Source organism: Eucalyptus grandis, chromosome 9, assembly GCF_016545825.1.
Source record: "Eucalyptus grandis isolate ANBG69807.140 chromosome 9, ASM1654582v1, whole genome shotgun sequence".
Taxonomy (NCBI): Eukaryota; Viridiplantae; Streptophyta; class Magnoliopsida; order Myrtales; family Myrtaceae; genus Eucalyptus; species Eucalyptus grandis.
In genome coordinates, this window is record NC_052620.1 from 11054368 (window position 1) to 11073751 (window position 19384).

At 42.3% G+C, this 19384-nt stretch overlaps 2 protein-coding genes across 2 annotated transcripts; both read right to left on the minus strand.

Annotated features, from left to right (window-relative positions):
* Positions 1-1835: 1835 nt before the first annotated feature.
* On the minus strand, positions 1836-13175 carry LOC120288127 (cytochrome P450 71AU50-like). Its single transcript, XM_039301535.1, has 3 exons — positions 13047-13175; positions 3852-3891; positions 1836-2629 (listed from the first exon to the last, which is right to left on the minus strand). The coding sequence occupies exons 1-3, from the start codon at positions 13124-13126 to the stop codon at positions 2378-2380; spliced, it is 372 nt and encodes a 123-aa protein (XP_039157469.1). The 5' UTR covers positions 13127-13175; the 3' UTR covers positions 1836-2377.
* LOC120288385 (cytochrome P450 71AU50-like) lies at positions 13134-13888 on the minus strand. Its single transcript, XM_039302336.1, has 2 exons — positions 13237-13888; positions 13134-13141 (listed from the first exon to the last, which is right to left on the minus strand). Exons 1-2 carry the CDS (start codon positions 13886-13888, stop codon positions 13134-13136), a joined length of 660 nt encoding a protein of 219 aa, XP_039158270.1.
* Between the last annotated feature and the right edge of the window lie 5496 nt (positions 13889-19384).

Genomic DNA, 19384 nt, shown 5'->3' on the forward strand with positions numbered 1-19384 from the left:
AAAGTCAACAAAAACCACATCAAAGGTAATTTCTCAGTCTCGAACCCCATGAAGTGAGACCGAATTAGCCGGCTGGGGCTAAAGTTCAATCTTAAGTAAATATGTTATGTTCAGATGTTAGAATAATGGATTGGGACGTTGATTTGCTAAAGTTGAATGTTCTTGAATAATTATGAATGATTGTGGTTGATTGAAGTTTAATCTGCAATTTCGTGGCTATAGGACTGGTCTCGACGATTTGGCTAAAATGAGGTTCAAAACGATCTCATTTCAACTCAAGTCCTTTAATTTTTAGAATACACATCGTTAGCTTCGAATCAATAGGTCGTACGCTCCAATCGAGCGTCGTTTGACCCTTGAAAAACACGTCTAAAGATCAGCGATTTTGCAGTAGTTTAGATGGATTTTTAGTTTTGTATTAGTTCCGAAATGTCATTTTGCTATTTTTGTGTAGCCTTCTTTGGTCTGATAATCTTGACTTCACAAGTTTTGTTTCAAATTGGCTCGTGCATGTTCTATAATTTTCTCAGGATTTTTTAATGTATTTAATTAGGTCAAAATCGCATAGATCTAAACATAGGACAATTTGCCATGCACTATTCCGAATTGTGCTTTGGTGAAATTGAGTCAATATATGAGTTTTTAGTCTAAAAATACATGTTGTATATATTCAATTGATGCATGATTTGCAAAGTGTTGATGTTGTCTAATATACCAATCGCATGAGTTAATGTGAAAAGATGTTGCAGCAATATATAGCTTGGATATGTACCTCTATTTTGCCATTTTTGCTATAACTCATGTGATTTCATTTAGTTTTTGAACTCTTAACAAAAAATGTTCTTCATTGCATGTTTTGTATGTAGGATTTTTATACGTCTTGAGATGGCTAAAATCATGTCCGTTCAGTGGAGTCAATGCTAAAACAAAACCTTGTCATATATGCACTTTGCCATGTTTATTTGGAGCACATAGAGACCAAATCTTGTGATCATGCCTTCTTGACAATTAAACCACATGTTGTAAGGTTTGCATACATGTTTAGGTCATATCATTTGAGCATCATCTTACACATTAAATTTGTGTCACAAAAGTGTTCATCACACTTAAAATTCCTAAGCATATCATTAGAAATCTTGAATTATTTCGTAATATCATTTACATCACGTGACCATTTTGCATGCCAATTTAGGATTAGACGATTATCCAAATTTTCTGTCACATATAATCCCAAGCCTCATGTGATTTATTCATGCCATTTGTGCATTACTTAAATGATTTTGAGATTTATTAGTGCATGTTTGTGTTTTGGTTTTTAGCTATAGATATGCGCATTCTTAGAAATCTCGATCTTAGAGCATCAAATCGACCTAGTTTGGACTCGAGCCCTTCTATGAAGTCATAAGGCACACTTAAGAGTTTTTAATGTTGCTAATTTCACACAAATCACTCATCGTTTGGACCACTTTCTGTTTTTTTTTATTTAAAAAAAAAAAACTATATCAGAATCTGGACATGGGATCGAATTCAGACCTCTTTTTAGACATTTGACATTTTTGTTCTATTTTTTTATAAGGATTTTGCACTTGGTCTCTTAATGAAACTTGTTTTTCAATATGTTGGCTCTGTTGTATGAAAATATGGTGATTTTAGACCTATTTTGATGGGACAAATCTTTGTAAAAATGACTAAATATCATGCTGTTTTGACAATTTTCTAACATATTATTGCTTGTTTTCTGATTTTTGTAAAATCATGTGTAGCTCATCTAAGAAAACTTTCTTCACAAAAGTTGTTTGTTATTCTATTGTATTAAAAAGTCCCTAATCTCCGCGTGTCTCAAATTGCTTTATTTGAATTTCATTCAGATAATAATACTTCAAAAATCAAGCTAAAACTTCATTACAAATTGGTAGGCAATCCATTTGGTGACTAACACTACGAGACTTCATGATAATATCAGACTTATTTTTGAGAACTCAATCATCCATTGAAAAGTTAACTCTCTTTCACTCACTCAAACGGTACTGAGGCATGACCACCAAATGCTTAGCTCTAGGAGTAGTGAGCCCAAACTCCTCAGTCATGTCGAGCTCGCTTGGTGATATGCCAGCAGGAAGGTCCCAATCAAAGCAGTGTACGAGTTGAGCAAGCACAAATCGCACCACAGTCAAGCCAAGCTGCATCCCGGGGCATCCTCGGCGGCCTGCCCCAAACGGTAGGAGCTGAAAATCACGCCCCTTAACGTCCATGCTCAACCCTAAGAATCTTTCAGGTATGAACTCTTCCGGATTGTGAGTGGTCCACACTTTTGGGTCCCTTCCAATGGACCACACATTCACGATGACTCTTGACTTCAAGGGTATATGGAAGCCGTTCACTGTGCAGTCCTCAGTCGCCTCGTGGGAAGCAAAAGCGGAGCCACTGGGTGAAGCCTCATGGTCTCCTTGATGACCATGTCTAAGTAGTGCAAGCCCTCTAAATCTGATTCCTCTACTGCTCTGTTCATTCCCACGGCTTTCTCTAGTTCATCTTGGACCTTTTTCATTGCACTAGGATGTCTTACAAGTTCGGTCATTGCCCAGTCTATTGCTGTCGCTGAAGTGTCCATCGAACCCAACAACATGTCCTGCATGTAGAAATATATTGAGATTCACGCGCGCGCGCGCGCGCACACACACACACACACACACACACACATATATATATATATATATATATATATTTCCAGATATTGAGATTCACGATAACAAGTATCTTAATGGCACTTATCAGGCATATTTACAAGAGACTGAGTCATGGATGTTACAAGAAAAATTAGTGCATTGAAAAGATAAACTTCCTAAATAAGTTACTTAGCAAGCAAATTTAAAGAACCTTTCTAAAAAAAAACAATGTGTCAATTGAATCCATCAAAAAGTACTTATATGGTCATAAGTACGAAATTTCAGTAAGAATATACTTAAGATAATTTAAAAGATAAACAGCTTTTTTTTTTTCATGTCATTTTTTATGTTGTATGATGAAAATTATAATCTCAACTAGCTATTCCTTTCATACACGAATCAACTTATTGAAATCCTAATGGAAATATGCACCATGAATCACTTATTAATGAAAAAGTTCTGTGTCTCTAGCACTCTCTGTTTCATTGTTGACAAAACATTATTAACCCCTTCCCCTCTGGTGCTTGAAAGAGACAAGCACATGTAACTTAAGGAAGAGACAATAATTTCTCTGTAGTGATCCTTAACTTCTACTTCTTGTATATGACGCACTTTGGCTGACTGGTAGATAGACAACACAGGCTTACAAGATTCGTGGACACCGTCTGTTCACAACAACATATGTTGAAGCTAACAAGACTATCTGCTTGGGGAAAAATTATAGTTAAAACATATGTAATGATTATTAATATTGTAATAATTCATTTCGTGCTAACTATGCACAAGAAATATAAACAAATTATTATTGCTTAGAAAATGCCATTAGGACTTGCAGATCTTAGACAAAAGAGAGGATGAGAGGAGGAAACCAATTCACATGCTTCATAAAAATTTTCGGGACATAACAGTTGAAAAATTAAAATTCGCCTAAAAAATTGATTTATAAAGTGAAATGATAGATCTTTTCAGATGTTTCAATACGATGGTCCATATACTAAAATCTCTTTTTATAATTTATCGAATTACCTTGGAATCAATTTTGCTCCCTAATTACTGAACTCAGAACCTCAACTAGTGGGATCCCTGTTCTAATAAATTTTCCACCCTGAAGTATGCTTAGATAATTGAATAGCTAAGATTCCGGAGATAATCTTTAATCTAGATACAAAAAAATTGATTAATTACCAGAATTATGGCTTTGATATGGGGCCTGTCGATATGGTATTTGTCACGCCCCGATCCTCGGGCACGCACACATCCTTCTCATTTGGTCGATTTTATAATGCGATATCCCAGGACTAGTATCGCCGACCCTTTCATTTATTAAGCACATGCGGAAGCAGATTAAAATCCCAGACAATAAAACGATGGGATAGAAAAGCAGGGCCATATTTTTCATATTGAAATTTATAACCAAACTTTTATACAAAACACAAATCACTTCATAACTATTCACATCAAAATGAATTCTCAAAAGAAGATAGACTCTCAGCCCATCCAGGCCATACTCAAGGCCCCTCTCGGGATTATCTTCTTCTTCCAAAATCCTTCTACTCAAGGTTTCACCTCCGAGTTCTCCTTCTCGAGATTCCTCCTCGGCTCCTCAACGGGGTCCTCGAAATGGTTTTCCCAAACTGGGATGAGACTACGTCTCGGCGAGTTCTACCCCACTAAGCCCGATTAGTAAACTATTATACTAAAGGCTGCCTAAACACGCATAGGTCAGAAGGCATACCTTAGCATCAGATCCCACCTGCAAGTCAGTACAATTTACAATAAACACTCAAGCAATCATATCACCGATCGAAGCATCGATCAAATCGACCTAGTCGATTACAAGCCAACAAGACCACTCACGGTCATTCCCAATCAATCAACCAATTCACAACATCATATCAAAACAATGATCAATCGACCTAGTCGATTACAAGTCAATCCGACCATTCCCTGGTCACCTCCCTTATTCAGTCTCAAAATCTTACTCACTGCTTCACGAGCATAGACTACCAAATCTTGGCAACAAATTACAGTCCCGAAGGACACGACCTACCTTTAGGTAGCAAATTACGGCCCAATGGGCACGACCTTTAATAGGTGGCGGATTACGGCCTTATCGGGCGCGACCCGTATCGGGTGGCAAATTACGGCTCAACGGGCGCGACCCATATCGGGTGGCAGATTACGGCCTTAACAGGCGCGACCGACTCCAAATTCGGTGGCAGATTACGGCCTTAACAGGCGCGACCGACTCCAAATTCGGTGGCAGATTACGGCCTTAACAGGCGCGACCCATATCGGGTGGCAAATTACGGCCTTATCAGGCATAGCCATACTTCGGCGGCTTCTGAGGTTCAACTCACAACCTCTCATAGTCAAATTCTAATTGAATACCGACATTGATCAATCAGATCAATCTTGGGATGAATCCCCACATACTCATCAACTCACTCAATTTCCACACGATATTAACATACCTGATAGATCTTAGCCAAGAGTATATTCAATTTACTCTCACAAACTTCTCCACTTAATAGCCCATCAAAGCATTACAAATGCTAAATAAACATACTTGGCCATTTACCAATCAATAATTCAATCTCAATCAATTCCAATCAATTTAGGGTAACTCCCAAAATATCACAATTTATTTAATTCAATGCAACGTGGAGCTCAAATAAATAAACGGACTGCGCCACGACGATCAGCACGAGATTTCGGTCGTCGGCCATCAAAATCTTAATTTCCGAAAAATAAATAAATAAATAATTAATTTTATTAATTCAATTTAGTACAAAATAAAGCCCGATTAAATAAACGGACTTCACCACAGTCATCAGCACAATATTCCGGTCCCGAGCCATCTCATTGAATTTTCGGAAAATAAATAATTATTTAATTTAATTCCGAAAATTAATAATTAAATACTAAAAATCCACTTAGGCCCGAAAAGCCTAATTGGAGCCCACTAAGGGTCGGGAAAATTCCCGAAGCACTTCCAATAATTAGTAGACCACGTCTACTTGTTAATTGCACAATCAATTTATCTAAATCACATCACAATTGACTAATAATTGCTAATTTATTTAAATCTAACAACCTAAACATAATTAATTAAATCTAAACCAACCATAAGCATAATTAGCCAACTAATCCAAAATTAGTGAGATTACTCACCAAATCGCGCGCAAATCGGATCAATCCGACGGCGGCGACGCGAGGAACGATACTTCCCAAAGCAACTCGCGGATCCGGGGCCGGGAAACGGCCCAAAACGGGCCCGAACCAGCTGGAAACCCATTTCGTGGGTTTGCTGGATCCGCTGCAAAACAGAGAAAGAGAGAGGGTTGGGGGCGGCAAGAGGTCGGGAAGATAGGCGGCGGTCCGACGAGGCTGCACGGCGGCTCGCACAGCCGCTCGCCCACTCACGGTGGGCGAACGCAGGCCGAACCGAAACTAGGTCGCACGGCGAGGACGGCAGCGAGGCGATGGACGCGGGGACGCGCGCGAACGGTGGGACGGGCGGCGAGCAGCGGGCGCGCGGCACAAAGTGCGGGCGGCGGTGCGACGGCTCTCGGCGAGCTGCGATCGTCGGCTCTTCTTCTTCTCGGGTTCGCTCGCTCGGACGTGCGGAGGAAGGAAGAAGAAGAATACGGTCGCGTGGGGGAGGAGGAAAGAGAAGAGAGAGGAGAGAGAAGAAGAGATAAGAGAGAGAAGAGATAAGAGGATTTGACCGGGTCAAAAGAAAAAGGAAAGAGAGAGAGAAGCCAATTTCAATTTGGCAAGGGGCATTCGGCGGTGGGAGGGCTGCGCACGAAGGGGAGGGGAGAGAGAAAAGAGAAAAGGAAAAGGGAAAGAAAATAATACTTTAATAAGAAAACCCAATTTTCTTATTTCTAGTATTTTCCTTTTCTCATTCCCTTTTATTTTCTTTCGGGTCTTCGATTTTTCCTCCGATAATTTCTTTCTTGAAATTCGGACTCAACAATAAATTGATAGACGATGAGACGGTCCTAAAATGAATTGTGACACGTCTGAATATTCGATTCCCGAAACCAAATCAAATTCCATGGTTAAAATCGACCGGACGTGATTTTAGTCCAATCCAACCAATTAGGTAGCTTTTAGGGATTTTACCATGGATATATCCCTTAACAAAGCTTCACCCAATAGGTTAGTTAACTCGTGAGTGATCAGCTCGAGAAAAAGGACCATAGGCACGTCGACGAAATGCACATTTCCTTTTATCGAAACGGGTCGAATTTCAGGATGTCACAACTCTTCCCTCTTATAAAAATTTCGTCCTCGAAATTTAAACCATTACACTTCACTCAAAAGGCGGGGGTATAACTGTCTCATCGACTCTTCAATCTCCCAAGTATTTGCTTCGGTGCCGCGGTGTTGCTGCACCACTTTGACCTACGGGATGGTCTTTGTACACAGAACTTGCTCTTTACGATCGACAATCTGAACCTGGCTTTCCACGTATGACACACGGTCATCCACGTCTAATTCCTCGAAATTGAGCACGTGGGTTGGGTCAGGCTCATACTTCCTTAACCTCGACACGTGAAAGACGTCATGCACTTGCGCCAATCTTGGCTGCAACGCAAGACGATACGTTAGGTTTCCGATTCTTTCAAGAATCTCAAACGGACCTACGTACCTCGGACTCAACTTGCCTTTCTTACCAAAGCGCGAAGTTCCCCTCATTGGTGACACTTTCAAAAAGATGTACTCACCAATTTAGAACTTTTGGGGCCTTCAATGATCAACAATTCAATTATTCTGGCAGTTCGAGTTATCTTCCTTTCTCGGCACAAATCACAACAATTGCAATTACTCGACCGCATCAAGAACCGACCCTCGGCCTCGTGATCTTTCTTTCTCTTTCGATCTCATCTCAACAAACCGAAGTTCCGCACACTCGCTTTCGTTCCGCCTCAGAAGGAATTATCTGATTGATCTGCTGAAACTGGGAACCTCGGTTCTGGATCCAATGTAGGTTCGTTACTAGTATTCCACGCAGATGAACTGTCTGACACACATACACTTAGGCATGCCTATTCCAATTAATATCCTTCCATACAGCGATAAAGTGAGCCGACTTTATCAATCTGTCGACCACTACCCCAACTGGAGTCATTATTCCTCTAACTCCTTGGTAAACCTATCACATCATTCCATCGTAACATACTTCCATTCTCACTCAAAATTCTCGAGCGATTATAAATGCCCTCTTGGCTTGCATTACTGAACTTTCACTTACTAGCACATTTGACACTTACAACCTGTCCGACGATAACTATCTTCATATCGGTTTACCCACCTCACACTGTATGGTTGAATACTACAACTGCCACCATGAGTTCTCGACCAAGTTTCTTCCTCTTTCAGGAGTTGAGTTGCTAGCACTGAGAACCCTTCCATAAACCTTCTGTAATACCTTGCTAAACCTAGAAAACTTCTGATCTTTGATACTGCTATCGGTCTTGGTCCACTGATAACTGATTCGATCTTGACCAAGTTCATGGAAATTCTTTCATCATTCTTAGACATCTCTTGTGCTCTTTAGAATTCCTCGAATACACCGGAATATCATTACACGACACGATCACAACTGACCCAGATATTCCTTGCACACTTGATTTGCCAAATCCATGACAATAGTTGGAGTATTTATCAGACCAAACGATTTTACAATACTCTCGTAAAGACCATATCAAGTACGAACAGCTATCTTTCGTACAACCTCCTTCCTTGTTCGTAACTGACGACTTTATAATCTCAAGTCGACCTTTAAAACATCGATACTCTTTATAACTAGTCATACCATTCATTGATCTTTGGCAAAGAACACTTGTCCTTGATCTTTACTTAATTGAGTTGACAATGGTCGATACACACTTGCAACAAACCATCTTTCTTCTTCTCACAAACAAAACTGATGTTTCCCCAGAGTGATGCACTGATATGCATGAATTCCTCATTCATCAATCTTCACATCCGCATCTTCAATTCTCGACGGCGGTCCAAGTTCTTGTGACAACACATCTAGAAATTCTTAGACCACCGAGATGTCCTCCATCTCTAGTTCTTCAATTTGTCCTACCCAAGACAATCGTCAAGCAACCTTGGCAACCTCCGTCTAACAAACAAGTTGCCTTCAGCCAGTAAGATTAATGAAATCGAAGATTATTTTCGACTCCCAGTAACCTTGACACTTTCACATGCTAATGGACTAAACTGGCTTACTCCATGATCGTGATTCATTATCACTATATGCTTCATAAGCCCACACTATTCATGTGGCATTAAATTCACACTTCAGCAACTAGTCAAGCATAACTATTGCCAGTGATTCCATCTCTTTCACTTTTACGTCAACAATTTAAGTCCTACCCACTCAGCACAAACTCGCTACATTACTCGATAAGATCACTTCCAACTCATTCTTTCCGATCAATGGAAGATCAATTATACTCTCATTCCTTTCGCCATCCTAGTGGCGTTCGCGTAGTAGCGATGTCTGTTCTACCTTAACTTCCACCGACAATCCTTCACCTGATGGCCATGCTGGTCATCATCACAACAGGTTCTCGTCATACTCAGACACTGGATTCATCCATGCTTCCTTCTACAATTCTGACACTTATCAGGTGAGTCTTTTATCTCTTGCCAAGTGACAGCACACACTCTTTCCGGTTGCCCCATCAGTATGCTGAAACCACTCTCGACCTCGATCTTTTCCCTAACCGATTTTCGTTTCTGCCTGAACTGGATCTATACCTCGGCCCGAATGCAATGACTCGCTCCTGGATCACATCTCCACTTTGGATCTCAGCAAGAGAAGCAACAACTGCAATTGCAACACTGACGGCGGTTCGATCCTGAGCCTCCTGGCTCATCCAATTCCCAAGGAACACTAGCATCAGAACGATCCTACCGAACTTAGGATCATTCGACGCTGCTACATTAGTACCAACCTACGGTGGTACTCTTACACTCGAGCTGGCCAGAGTCGACACTCTGCCTCAACCACCTCGGGTACTGACTCTTGTCAGTGCATCATCCCGAGTCACAGAGGACATTGTCCTCTTACTAGGAGTTCTCAGCTCCTGCTCGCTCATGGTTCAGTCTTTACACTGAAACCCGTCTTCCAAATCCACACCGGATTAGAAGATGAGCGATCTACACACAACAAACAATTCTAGCATTCAGCTAGCACAGACATGCATTGGCATGAATTTAAAGGCCATCCTACTAACTATCCCATGGTCAACGCTCCTTATCACTCCAATCTTCAACTTCGCTCTGATACCACTTAAACTGGATGTCACGCCCCGATCCTCGGGCACGCACACATCCTTCTCATTTGGTCGATTTTATAATGCGATATCCCAGGACTAGTATCGCCGACCCTTTCATTTATTAAGCACATGCGGAAGCGTTAAAATCCCCGGACAATAAAACGATGGGATAGAAAAGGGGCCATATTTTTCATATTGAAATTTATAACCAAACTTTTATACAAAACACAAATCACTTCATAACTATTCACATCAAAATGAATTCTCAAAAGAAGATAGACTCTCAGCCCATCCAGGCCATACTCAAGGCCCCTCTCGGGATTATCTTCTTCTTCCAAAATCCTTCTACTCAAGGTTTCACCTCCGAGTTCTCCTTCTCGATTCCTCCTCGGCTCCTCAACGGGGTCCCGAAATGGTTTTCCCCAAACCGGGATGAGACTACGTCTCGGCGAGTTCTACCCCACTAAGCCCGATTAGTAAACTATTATACTAAAGGCTGCCTAAACACGCATAGGTCGAAGGCATACCTTAGCATCGATCCCACCCGCAAGTCAAGTACAATTTACAATAAACACTCAAGCAATCATATCACCGATCGAAGCATCGATCAAATCGACCTAGTCGATTACAAGCCAACAAGACCACTCACGGTCATTCCCAATCAATCAACCAATTCACAACATCATATCAAAACAATGATCAATCGACCTAGTCGATTACAAGTCAATCCGACCATTCCCGGTCACCTCCCTTATTCAGTCTCAAAATCTTACTCACTGCTTCACGAGCACAGACTACCAAATCTTGGCAACAAATTACAGTCCCGAAGGACACGACCTACCTTTAGGTAGCAAATTACGGCCCAATGGGCACGACCTTTAATAGGTGGCGGATTACGGCCTTATCAGGCGCGACCCGTATCGGGTGGCAAATTACGGCCTCAACAGGCGCGACCCATATCGGGTGGCAGATTACGGCCTTAACAGGCGCGACCGACTCCAAATTCGGTGGCAGATTACGGCCTTAACGGGCGCGACCGACTCCAAATTCGGTGGCAGACACGGCCTTAACGGGCGCGACCCATATCGGGTGGCAAATTACGGCCTTATCAGGCATAGCCATACTTCGGCGGCTTCGAGGTTCAACTCACAACCTCTCATAGTCAAATTCTAATTGAATACCGACATTGATCAATCGATCAATCTTGGGATGAATCCCCACATACTCATCAACTCACTCAATTTCCACACGATATTAACATACCGATAGATCTTAGCCAAGAGTATATTCAATTTACTCTCACAAACTTCTCCACTTAATAGCCCATCAAAGCATTACAAATGCTAAATAAACATACTTGGCCATTTACCAATCAATAATTCAATCTCAATCAATTCCAATCAATTTAGGGTAACTCCCAAAATATCACAATTTATTTAATTCAATGCAACGTGGAGCTCAAATAAATAAACGGACTGCGCCACGACGATCAGCACGAGATTTCGGTCGTCGGCCATCAAAATCTTAATTTCCGAAAAATAAATAAATAAATAATTAATTTTATTAATTCAATTTAGTACAAAATAAAGCCCGATTAAATAAACGGACTTCACCACAGTCATCAGCACAATATTCCGGTCCCGAGCCATCTCAGTTGAATTTTCGGAAAATAAATAATTATTTAATTTAATTCCGAAAATTAATAATTAAATACTAAAAAATCCACTTAGGCCCGAAAAGCCTAATTGGAGCCCACTAAGGGTCGGGAAAATTCCCCGAAGCACTTCCAATAATTAGTAGACCACGTCTACTTGTTAATTGCACAATCAATTTATCTAAATCACATCACAATTGACTAATAATTGCTAATTTATTTAAATCTAACAACCTAAACATAATTAATTAAATCTAAACCAACCATAAGCATAATTAGCCAACTAATCCAAAATTAGTGAGATTACTCACCAAATCGCGCGCAAATCGGATCAATCCGACGGCGGCGACGCGAGGAACGATACTTCCCAAAGCAACTCGCGGATCCGGGGCCGGGAAACGGCCCAAAACGGGCCCGAACCAGCTGGAAACCCATTTCGTGGGTTTGCTGGATCCGCTGCAAAACAGAGAGAAAGAGAGAGGGTTGGGGGCGGCAAGAGGTCGGGAAGATAGGCGGCGGTCCGACGAGGCTGCACGGCGGCTCCGGCAACCTGCTCAGCCACTCACGGTGGCTGAACAGAGGCCGAACCGAAACTAGGTCGCACGGCAGGGACGGCAGCAGGCGATGGACGCGGGGACGCGCGCGAACGGTGGGACGGCGGCGAGCAGCGGGCGCGCGGCACAGGTGCGGGCGGCGGTGCGACGGCTCTCGGCGAGCTGCGATCGTCGGCTCTTCTTCTGCTCCTGGTTCGCTCGCTCGGACGTGCGGAGGAAGGAAGAAGAAGAATACGGTCGCGTGGGGGAGGAGGAAAGAGAAGAGAGAGGAGAGAGAAGAAGAGATAAGAGAGAGAAGAGATAAGAGGATTTGACCGGTCAAAAGAAAAAGGAAGAGAGAGAGAGAAGCCAATTTCAATTTGGCAAGGGGCATTCGGCGGTGGGGAGGGCTGCGCACGAAGGGGAGGGGAGAGAGAAAAAGAGAAAAGGAAAAGGGAAAGAAAATAATACTTTAATAAGAAAACCCAATTTTCTTATTTCTAGTATTTTCCTTTTCTCATTCCCTTTTTATTTTCTTTCGGGTCTTCGATTTTTCCTCCGATAATTTCTTTCTTGAAATTCCGGACTCAACAATAAATTGATAGACGATGAGACGGTCCTAAAAATGAATTGTGACACGTCTGAATATTCGATTCCCGAAACCAAATCAAATTCCATGGTTAAAATCGACCGGACGTGATTTTAGTCCAATCCAACCAATTAGGTAGCTTTTAGGGATTTTACCATGGATATATCCCTTAACAGCTTCACCCAATAGGTTAGTTAACTCGTGAGTGATCAGCTCGAGAAAAGGACCATAGGCACGTCGACGAAATGCACATTTCCTTTTATCGAAACGGGGTCGAATTTCAGGATGTCACAGTATTCTCCCTCGTTCAATCCCATGAAGCCCAGCATAACATCCACAAAATCTTTGCTCTCTCCTTCCTCTTTCTTAGACTTCATGTGCTCGTCAATAATCTTCTCAAAGAAGGCATCGAACACTTTGCTCACGGCTTTCATGCGTTTCGTTAACCCCCGAAGATCAAATCGTGCTAAATAAGGAACATAGTCACCGATGTTCGGTGTCGCGCCCAACACCATGAATTCTTGAATCACGGCCTTGAACCCTCTCTCATCAAACTCCTTGTCCATGTACTTCTTTCCGAAGACCATTCGACAACTCATATCGGCGCTTAGCGAAGAGATCTTCGAGCTCAAGTCAATGGCTGTGTGGTCGTGAGCCGCGTCTTTGAGAAAATTCACAAGCAAGCCGACCTCCTCTCTTCTCATGGACTTAAAGGAATTGATTTTTGCATTGCTAAGTAGCTCCAAAGTGCACATCTTTCTGATGTTCCTCCAATATGGGCCATACGGCGCGAACGCCAAGCTCCTTTGCTCGTAAGAGATGTGCTTCGAGGCCTCATGAGGTGGCCGGCTCGCGAAAACAAGATCATGGGTCTTGAGGAATTGTTCGGCTACCTCGGGCGATGAGACGACAATCGTGTGCACAAACCCGAGGCGCAAGTACATGAGGGGTCCATATTTTTGAGCTAATTTGTGAAGATCATGGTTAGGGTTTTGTCCTAACAAAGGGAGGTTTCCAAGAATTGGATACCCTCTTGGACCAGGAGGCAATTTCTTCTTGCTCTTTGTTTTCCATAGCGAAGCTCGCAATAAGAGATGAGCAATCAAAGCGAAGGTGAGTGTTATCCATATCCAAGCCATTTTGGTGGTGGTTATTTGGAAGGAAGTAGGGTGCGGATGGTGGTGGAGATAAGTTCATTGCATATATAGGTAAATATATGACAGGGAGACGTGCCAGATTTATTCCTATTGCTTTTTTGTGGGCCCTTCAACTAGAATCCAAAGAAATATCATACACTATATATTAATTAATATATACTGAAGAGTATTTCAACACTGTAAAAGCTATGAAGTACGGACACCCTCCAAGAGCCTTCGTGTCGTGTCGGACATTTCGACATGTGTCTGACACTCTCCAACACTCGGTCAACACGTGTCGAAAAATCCGACACCTAATCAACTTTCTCGACACTCTCCGACACTCGAGTCGAAATTCTGACATATGAGTTTCCGACACGTGGTTCCGATATTGATGTCAATTTTAAAAATTCAATAAATGAGAGGTGAAAAAATATATATGTGAAAAAATAAAACACAATAATAAAAATAATAAATGGAAAAAGAAGAAAAATCTAGTCTTCTCTTCTCTTCGACTCCCACTTCCCATGATACACAATTCACCACGAAGTTTTTCTCATCTTCCAACATATCTAATATGCGAGTCTAGAATATGGATCGCTTGTTTTTTTTCTCCAAATTTTATGAATCATTGAAATAGAGTTGAATTTGTCAAATTGAAACAATGAATGATATTAAAAAATGACGGATTAATATTTTTAATTTATATTCATTCTAAGCCTCGTCATGGCTTGGCGAGTTTCCCTTGAGGCTAATGACCTCATTAGCTCTCGTTTGGCCAATCATGGTTGGCGATTGGCTAGTGGAAGAAGAAGAGAAGGAACAAGAAAAAAAGAGAAGAAAAGGAAAAAATGTAATAACATTATTTAAAAAGTTAAAAGAAATGCTAAGTTATAAAGAAATTTGAGGCCATACAAAATGCATTTCTATTTTGGAAATAGAAATTTTGAACAATTACTAAATGCTTTCAAATTGTCATAAACTCATCTAGGGAACAAAATTTAAGAAAATTATTTATGAGTAGAAATTGTTCCCGAAAATAGAATGGTTACCAAATATACTCTTAATATCAAAAAAATTCACGTTTGTTATAATACATTATATTTTTTGAAGAATCACAAGGATACAATAGTCATAAAGATATAACAAAATTCATTTTCGTTCTTTTCTCTTCTTTGAATAAATATGAAATGATCAAACTCCCTTCATTCCTTTCTTTTCTTTCATAAACATCGAAACAATAATAAGATCAAACCTTCTTTGTTTTCTTTTATTTTTCTCTTGAGCTCATCTTCCAAACTTTTTATATTCTCTTCTAATTACTCCATTCAAACTGAGTGTTCATTGCACAAACTTTGAAAATTAGGAACAAAATGTACAAAAAAAAACAAAAAATTAGACGACCAAATGGTACAAATTATACAAAATATTGGTTAACATTGTACTTTCTACCGGGAAGTTTCCCCGTTGTTTACCGGGTGTCTAATGATATGAAAATTAAAATTTTCTGCGCAGACCTTGAAAATGTTGTTCGACGCGGATTTGTCACAAAACCCAAGTTCGATGTACTTTGGAGGTTGCTTTCAGAAGCAAAATCCTTGCACTGATCTAGAAGGCTGGGAACTCAAACTCAAATCGAATTGAATCCCTATAGTAGACCTTATCTTTCACGTGCCAACGTGCTCACCTGCACTGGCCTCAACGGGAACTTTCCTAGCTTGAATATACTGAGGTGAGGGAGATACACCTAAACACTAAATTAAAAAGCCGCTTAGTAATGGGTAAAAGTGGAACGCGCTGTATATATCAAACTTGTACATAAGAAATGGCATATCCATCTACAGTTTAAAAGCGGGGCCAAAGAGAGAATTTCTCTGACATTGGTTGTGGCTTTTTCCCTTTTGGTTCACACTTCTCCATCGGAGATTTTGATGACTTTTCTTCTGAGAGGCCTTGCGTGTTTTTTCTGTTTGTCTTCAAAAGGAATGGGCGGCCGTCGTTATGTCTTCTTGTCCGTTCATTGACGCATTGATTCAGAGATTATATCGGTTGTTGTTTCTTTGGTTTGGGTAAGGAATCTGCCGACTCCCCGATACTTCCAAACTTTGGAATACGACCAATCATCAAGCAATGTTTTAGCTGAAGGACTTTTCTAATTTTAGTAAAATCTGGGGCACTCGCGTCCTTTTTTTCTTTTTTTTCTTATAGGTAAGTCGCCAATCGAAATCCAAACTCTAAAATCATGGATTAGCTATGTTAAAGTACTACACCTCACAGGGGTGGCCCTAAATTTATATTCTGTGTGTGTTTGTTTCCCTTCACCGATTGATTTCAGGTTTTAGATTGGATATTGTAACATGATATTGGAAACAAATCTTGTTCTAGTTCATTTCACAAGTGCAGCTTCTTGTTTGTCAAATTTTATGCGTCGTTCCTAATCCAGCTTGCACATCAAAGGGGTGACGGAGTATCACCCATAGCTTGTCTATGAGATTTATATACTCTTTCTAGACATGCAGTTTATCTCCACCTATCAATGTTCCACACTTCAAACTGATCAGATCGAGCTAGAGGTGAATGACAATGTGAACCTCTAATCACATATGTCAACTTATCATTGAGAGAGTAATGCTAGAATTATAAGCAATCCTTTGAGGCTGCGTTTGGTCAACCGGATAAAAACCAGGGTAGGATATGTTTTATCCTATCCCGTGTTTGGTAGTTGTCTAGGATATGATAAGGTTGGATATAGACGGGATATAAAAAAAAAAAAAAAAAAATCCCGAGGGGGTGAGATAAGGTCGGATAGGATTTCTTTTATCTGAAACAAAAAACCTTAAGCTCTTTTTCTTTCTCCGTCATTCACCCACAGATGACTCTCTGTTTCCAAAGTATTGACGTTGAAGCCTTCTCCTCAATAGCTCTCCGATTCTCATCAAAATTTTACAAAAGCCTTCTTCCTCCGCTAAGGTAAGACCCCCCCGGTCCGCCGGTGATCGCCCACCAATCGCCCTGCCGATCGATTCCCCCCCACCGTGATGTTTTCCCCACTTTGATTGCGCCTTGGCCACTGAGGCCACTGGCACCCCAATTGTCCTCGTCACGCCGCCGAGTCCAAGCGGTCACGACTCGTTTCTGTCACGCCCCGATCCTCCGAGCACGTGCCCATCCTTCACTAGTCGATTTAATAGCGATGTCCCAAGACGCATCACCGACTCATTCATTTTAATATACGCATGCTGAAGCAGATATAAAATCCCCAAACAACAATTCGATGGGATAAAAAGCAGGGCCAACTTTTTCAAACCAAAACAAGCCTTTTAATAAACGAACAGGTTTATATACAATGCCAGGCTGGTTACAAAACATCAACTCAATAAAAAGGGGACTGTCCTATGACCCACTAGTCAGACATGCTTGCCAATTCCTCGATCTCCACCTTCCTAGACTTCGGGGCTTCCGGTCCTTCACCAACACTATCTAAGGACCTGAAAAATGGTTATACAATAACCAGTGAGACAATGTCTCAGCAAGTTCTACCCCTTAAGACCCGATTAGGAAGCCAATACACCCTAAGAGCTGCCTAAGCACAACACGGGTCAGAGGACTTACCTTGGCCTTAGTTCCTTCCTACAAGTCAGTTTAATTAATAAATACCGACAACCATACCATCCAATGAAATTATCCAGCCGAGATAGAATCATCAATCAATCAACTCGTCGATTATATGTCAACAAGACCATTCATTGGTCATCTCAATTATTCATTCTCAACTCTTAATTGCGGCCTAACAGGCACAACCTAGATTACGTGGTAATCACGGCCCCGCTAGCAATTTTTCTATATTTAGTGGTCATCACGGCCCCACCTCGCAATTTTTTTATATTTAGTGGTCATTACGGCCCCACCGAGCAATTTTTCTATATTTGGTGGTCATCACGGCCCCACTTGGCAATTTTCTAGGTTTAGTGGTAATCACGATCCTATCGAGCAATTTTCTTAGATTGGGTGGTAATCACAGCCCCACCGAGAAATTTTCTAGATTTGGTGGTAATCACAGCCCCATCGAGCAATTTTCTAGATTAGTGGTCATCATGGTCCCACCTAGCAATTTTCTAGATTCGGTGTTCATCACGGCCCCACCTAGCAATTTTCTAGATTTAGTGGCATCACGACTCCACTTGGCATTTTTCGATATTTAGTAGCATCACGACACCACTTGGCAATTCTTAAATTTGGTGAGATTTAGTGGTAATTAAAAAATGATCCGACATCTTACAGATCAAATTAGTAACTACAATAATTTTGGACAAAACCCTTGCAGTTAATGTCAGAATATGCATAAAATGAAAATCACATCCCTGTACAGTAATATTGAAACTTAAAGAATAAAAAATAAACTAAAATAGCATAAAATAAATAATAAAGAAAAAATACAAATAACAAAAGCCACCTAAAGGAGGACTTGGAAAGAGAGAGGCGGAGCACGGCGGAGGACTGGGGAGGGGCGCGGCACGGGAAGCGCCGCGACGTCGGGCTGCGGCGGCGGTGAAGCGGACAAGCGGAGGTGGTGCGGTGGCACGGCATCGGCGAGGGGGGAGTGCGGTCGTCGAGGCGCCCGGCATTCGGTGTTGCTGGTGCGGAGCGACAAGGTAGCAGCGGAGTCGCGAGCAAAGGCACTATGATCGGCGGGCGGGTTCTTTGTGGGTGCTCAAACAGAGGGTAGAAACTGATGCGAGGTGTAGTGGTGGAGCAACAAGGAGGCGAACGGCAAGAAAGTGTCGGGTCATCGTGGTTGTAGCAAGGACTACGAACGGCGGCGCGGTGCGGTGGATCGGCGTGGGGGGACAATAGGCAAACCGACGCAAGCTGCAAGCGAAGCAGGGCGCAGCGGTGGTCGGCGGCTTCGCAGCTTCTGGGCAAACCAGCAGGAAGCGGCACGATGATACGACGCGGTGGCGGAGACGGTGGCTACGGCAGCGTCACGGCTTTTAGGCAACAACAACAACGCGAGATTGCAGGTGACGGAGCGACGACTTGGGCAAACGGGGGGATGCAACGGATCGTGCACTTTGGATTGCCGAAAGGAGAATGATGGTGAGCGAAGATGCAGCGAGGGACTCGGCGAGGGAGCTCGCGGGCTGCCGTAGGTCGCAACAGCGGCGTTGCCGGGTCGCCTGGCGAGTGGCGTGGTCGGCGAGAGGAGCAGCGAATGGCGAGCGGAGCGGCGAGGAGTGGCGAACGGCGAGTGAAGTGGCGAGGAGCGCGAGCGTCGGCAGCTGTGCTGCTGCGCATCAAGGGCGAGTCCGGCCAGGTGACGGTAGCGGAGGCGCGGTGTTGCTCGGAGGCCAACTAAGGGTGGTTCAGAGAGGAATTGCTGGTGGAGCAGCAGTGAAGCAACGCGGACGGCGCGGGCACGGCCGACGCGGACAGGGGCAGCGTCAAGAGGAAGAAGACGACACCGTAGCCCCTGTTTTCTTTTTCCTTTTTTTTTCTGTT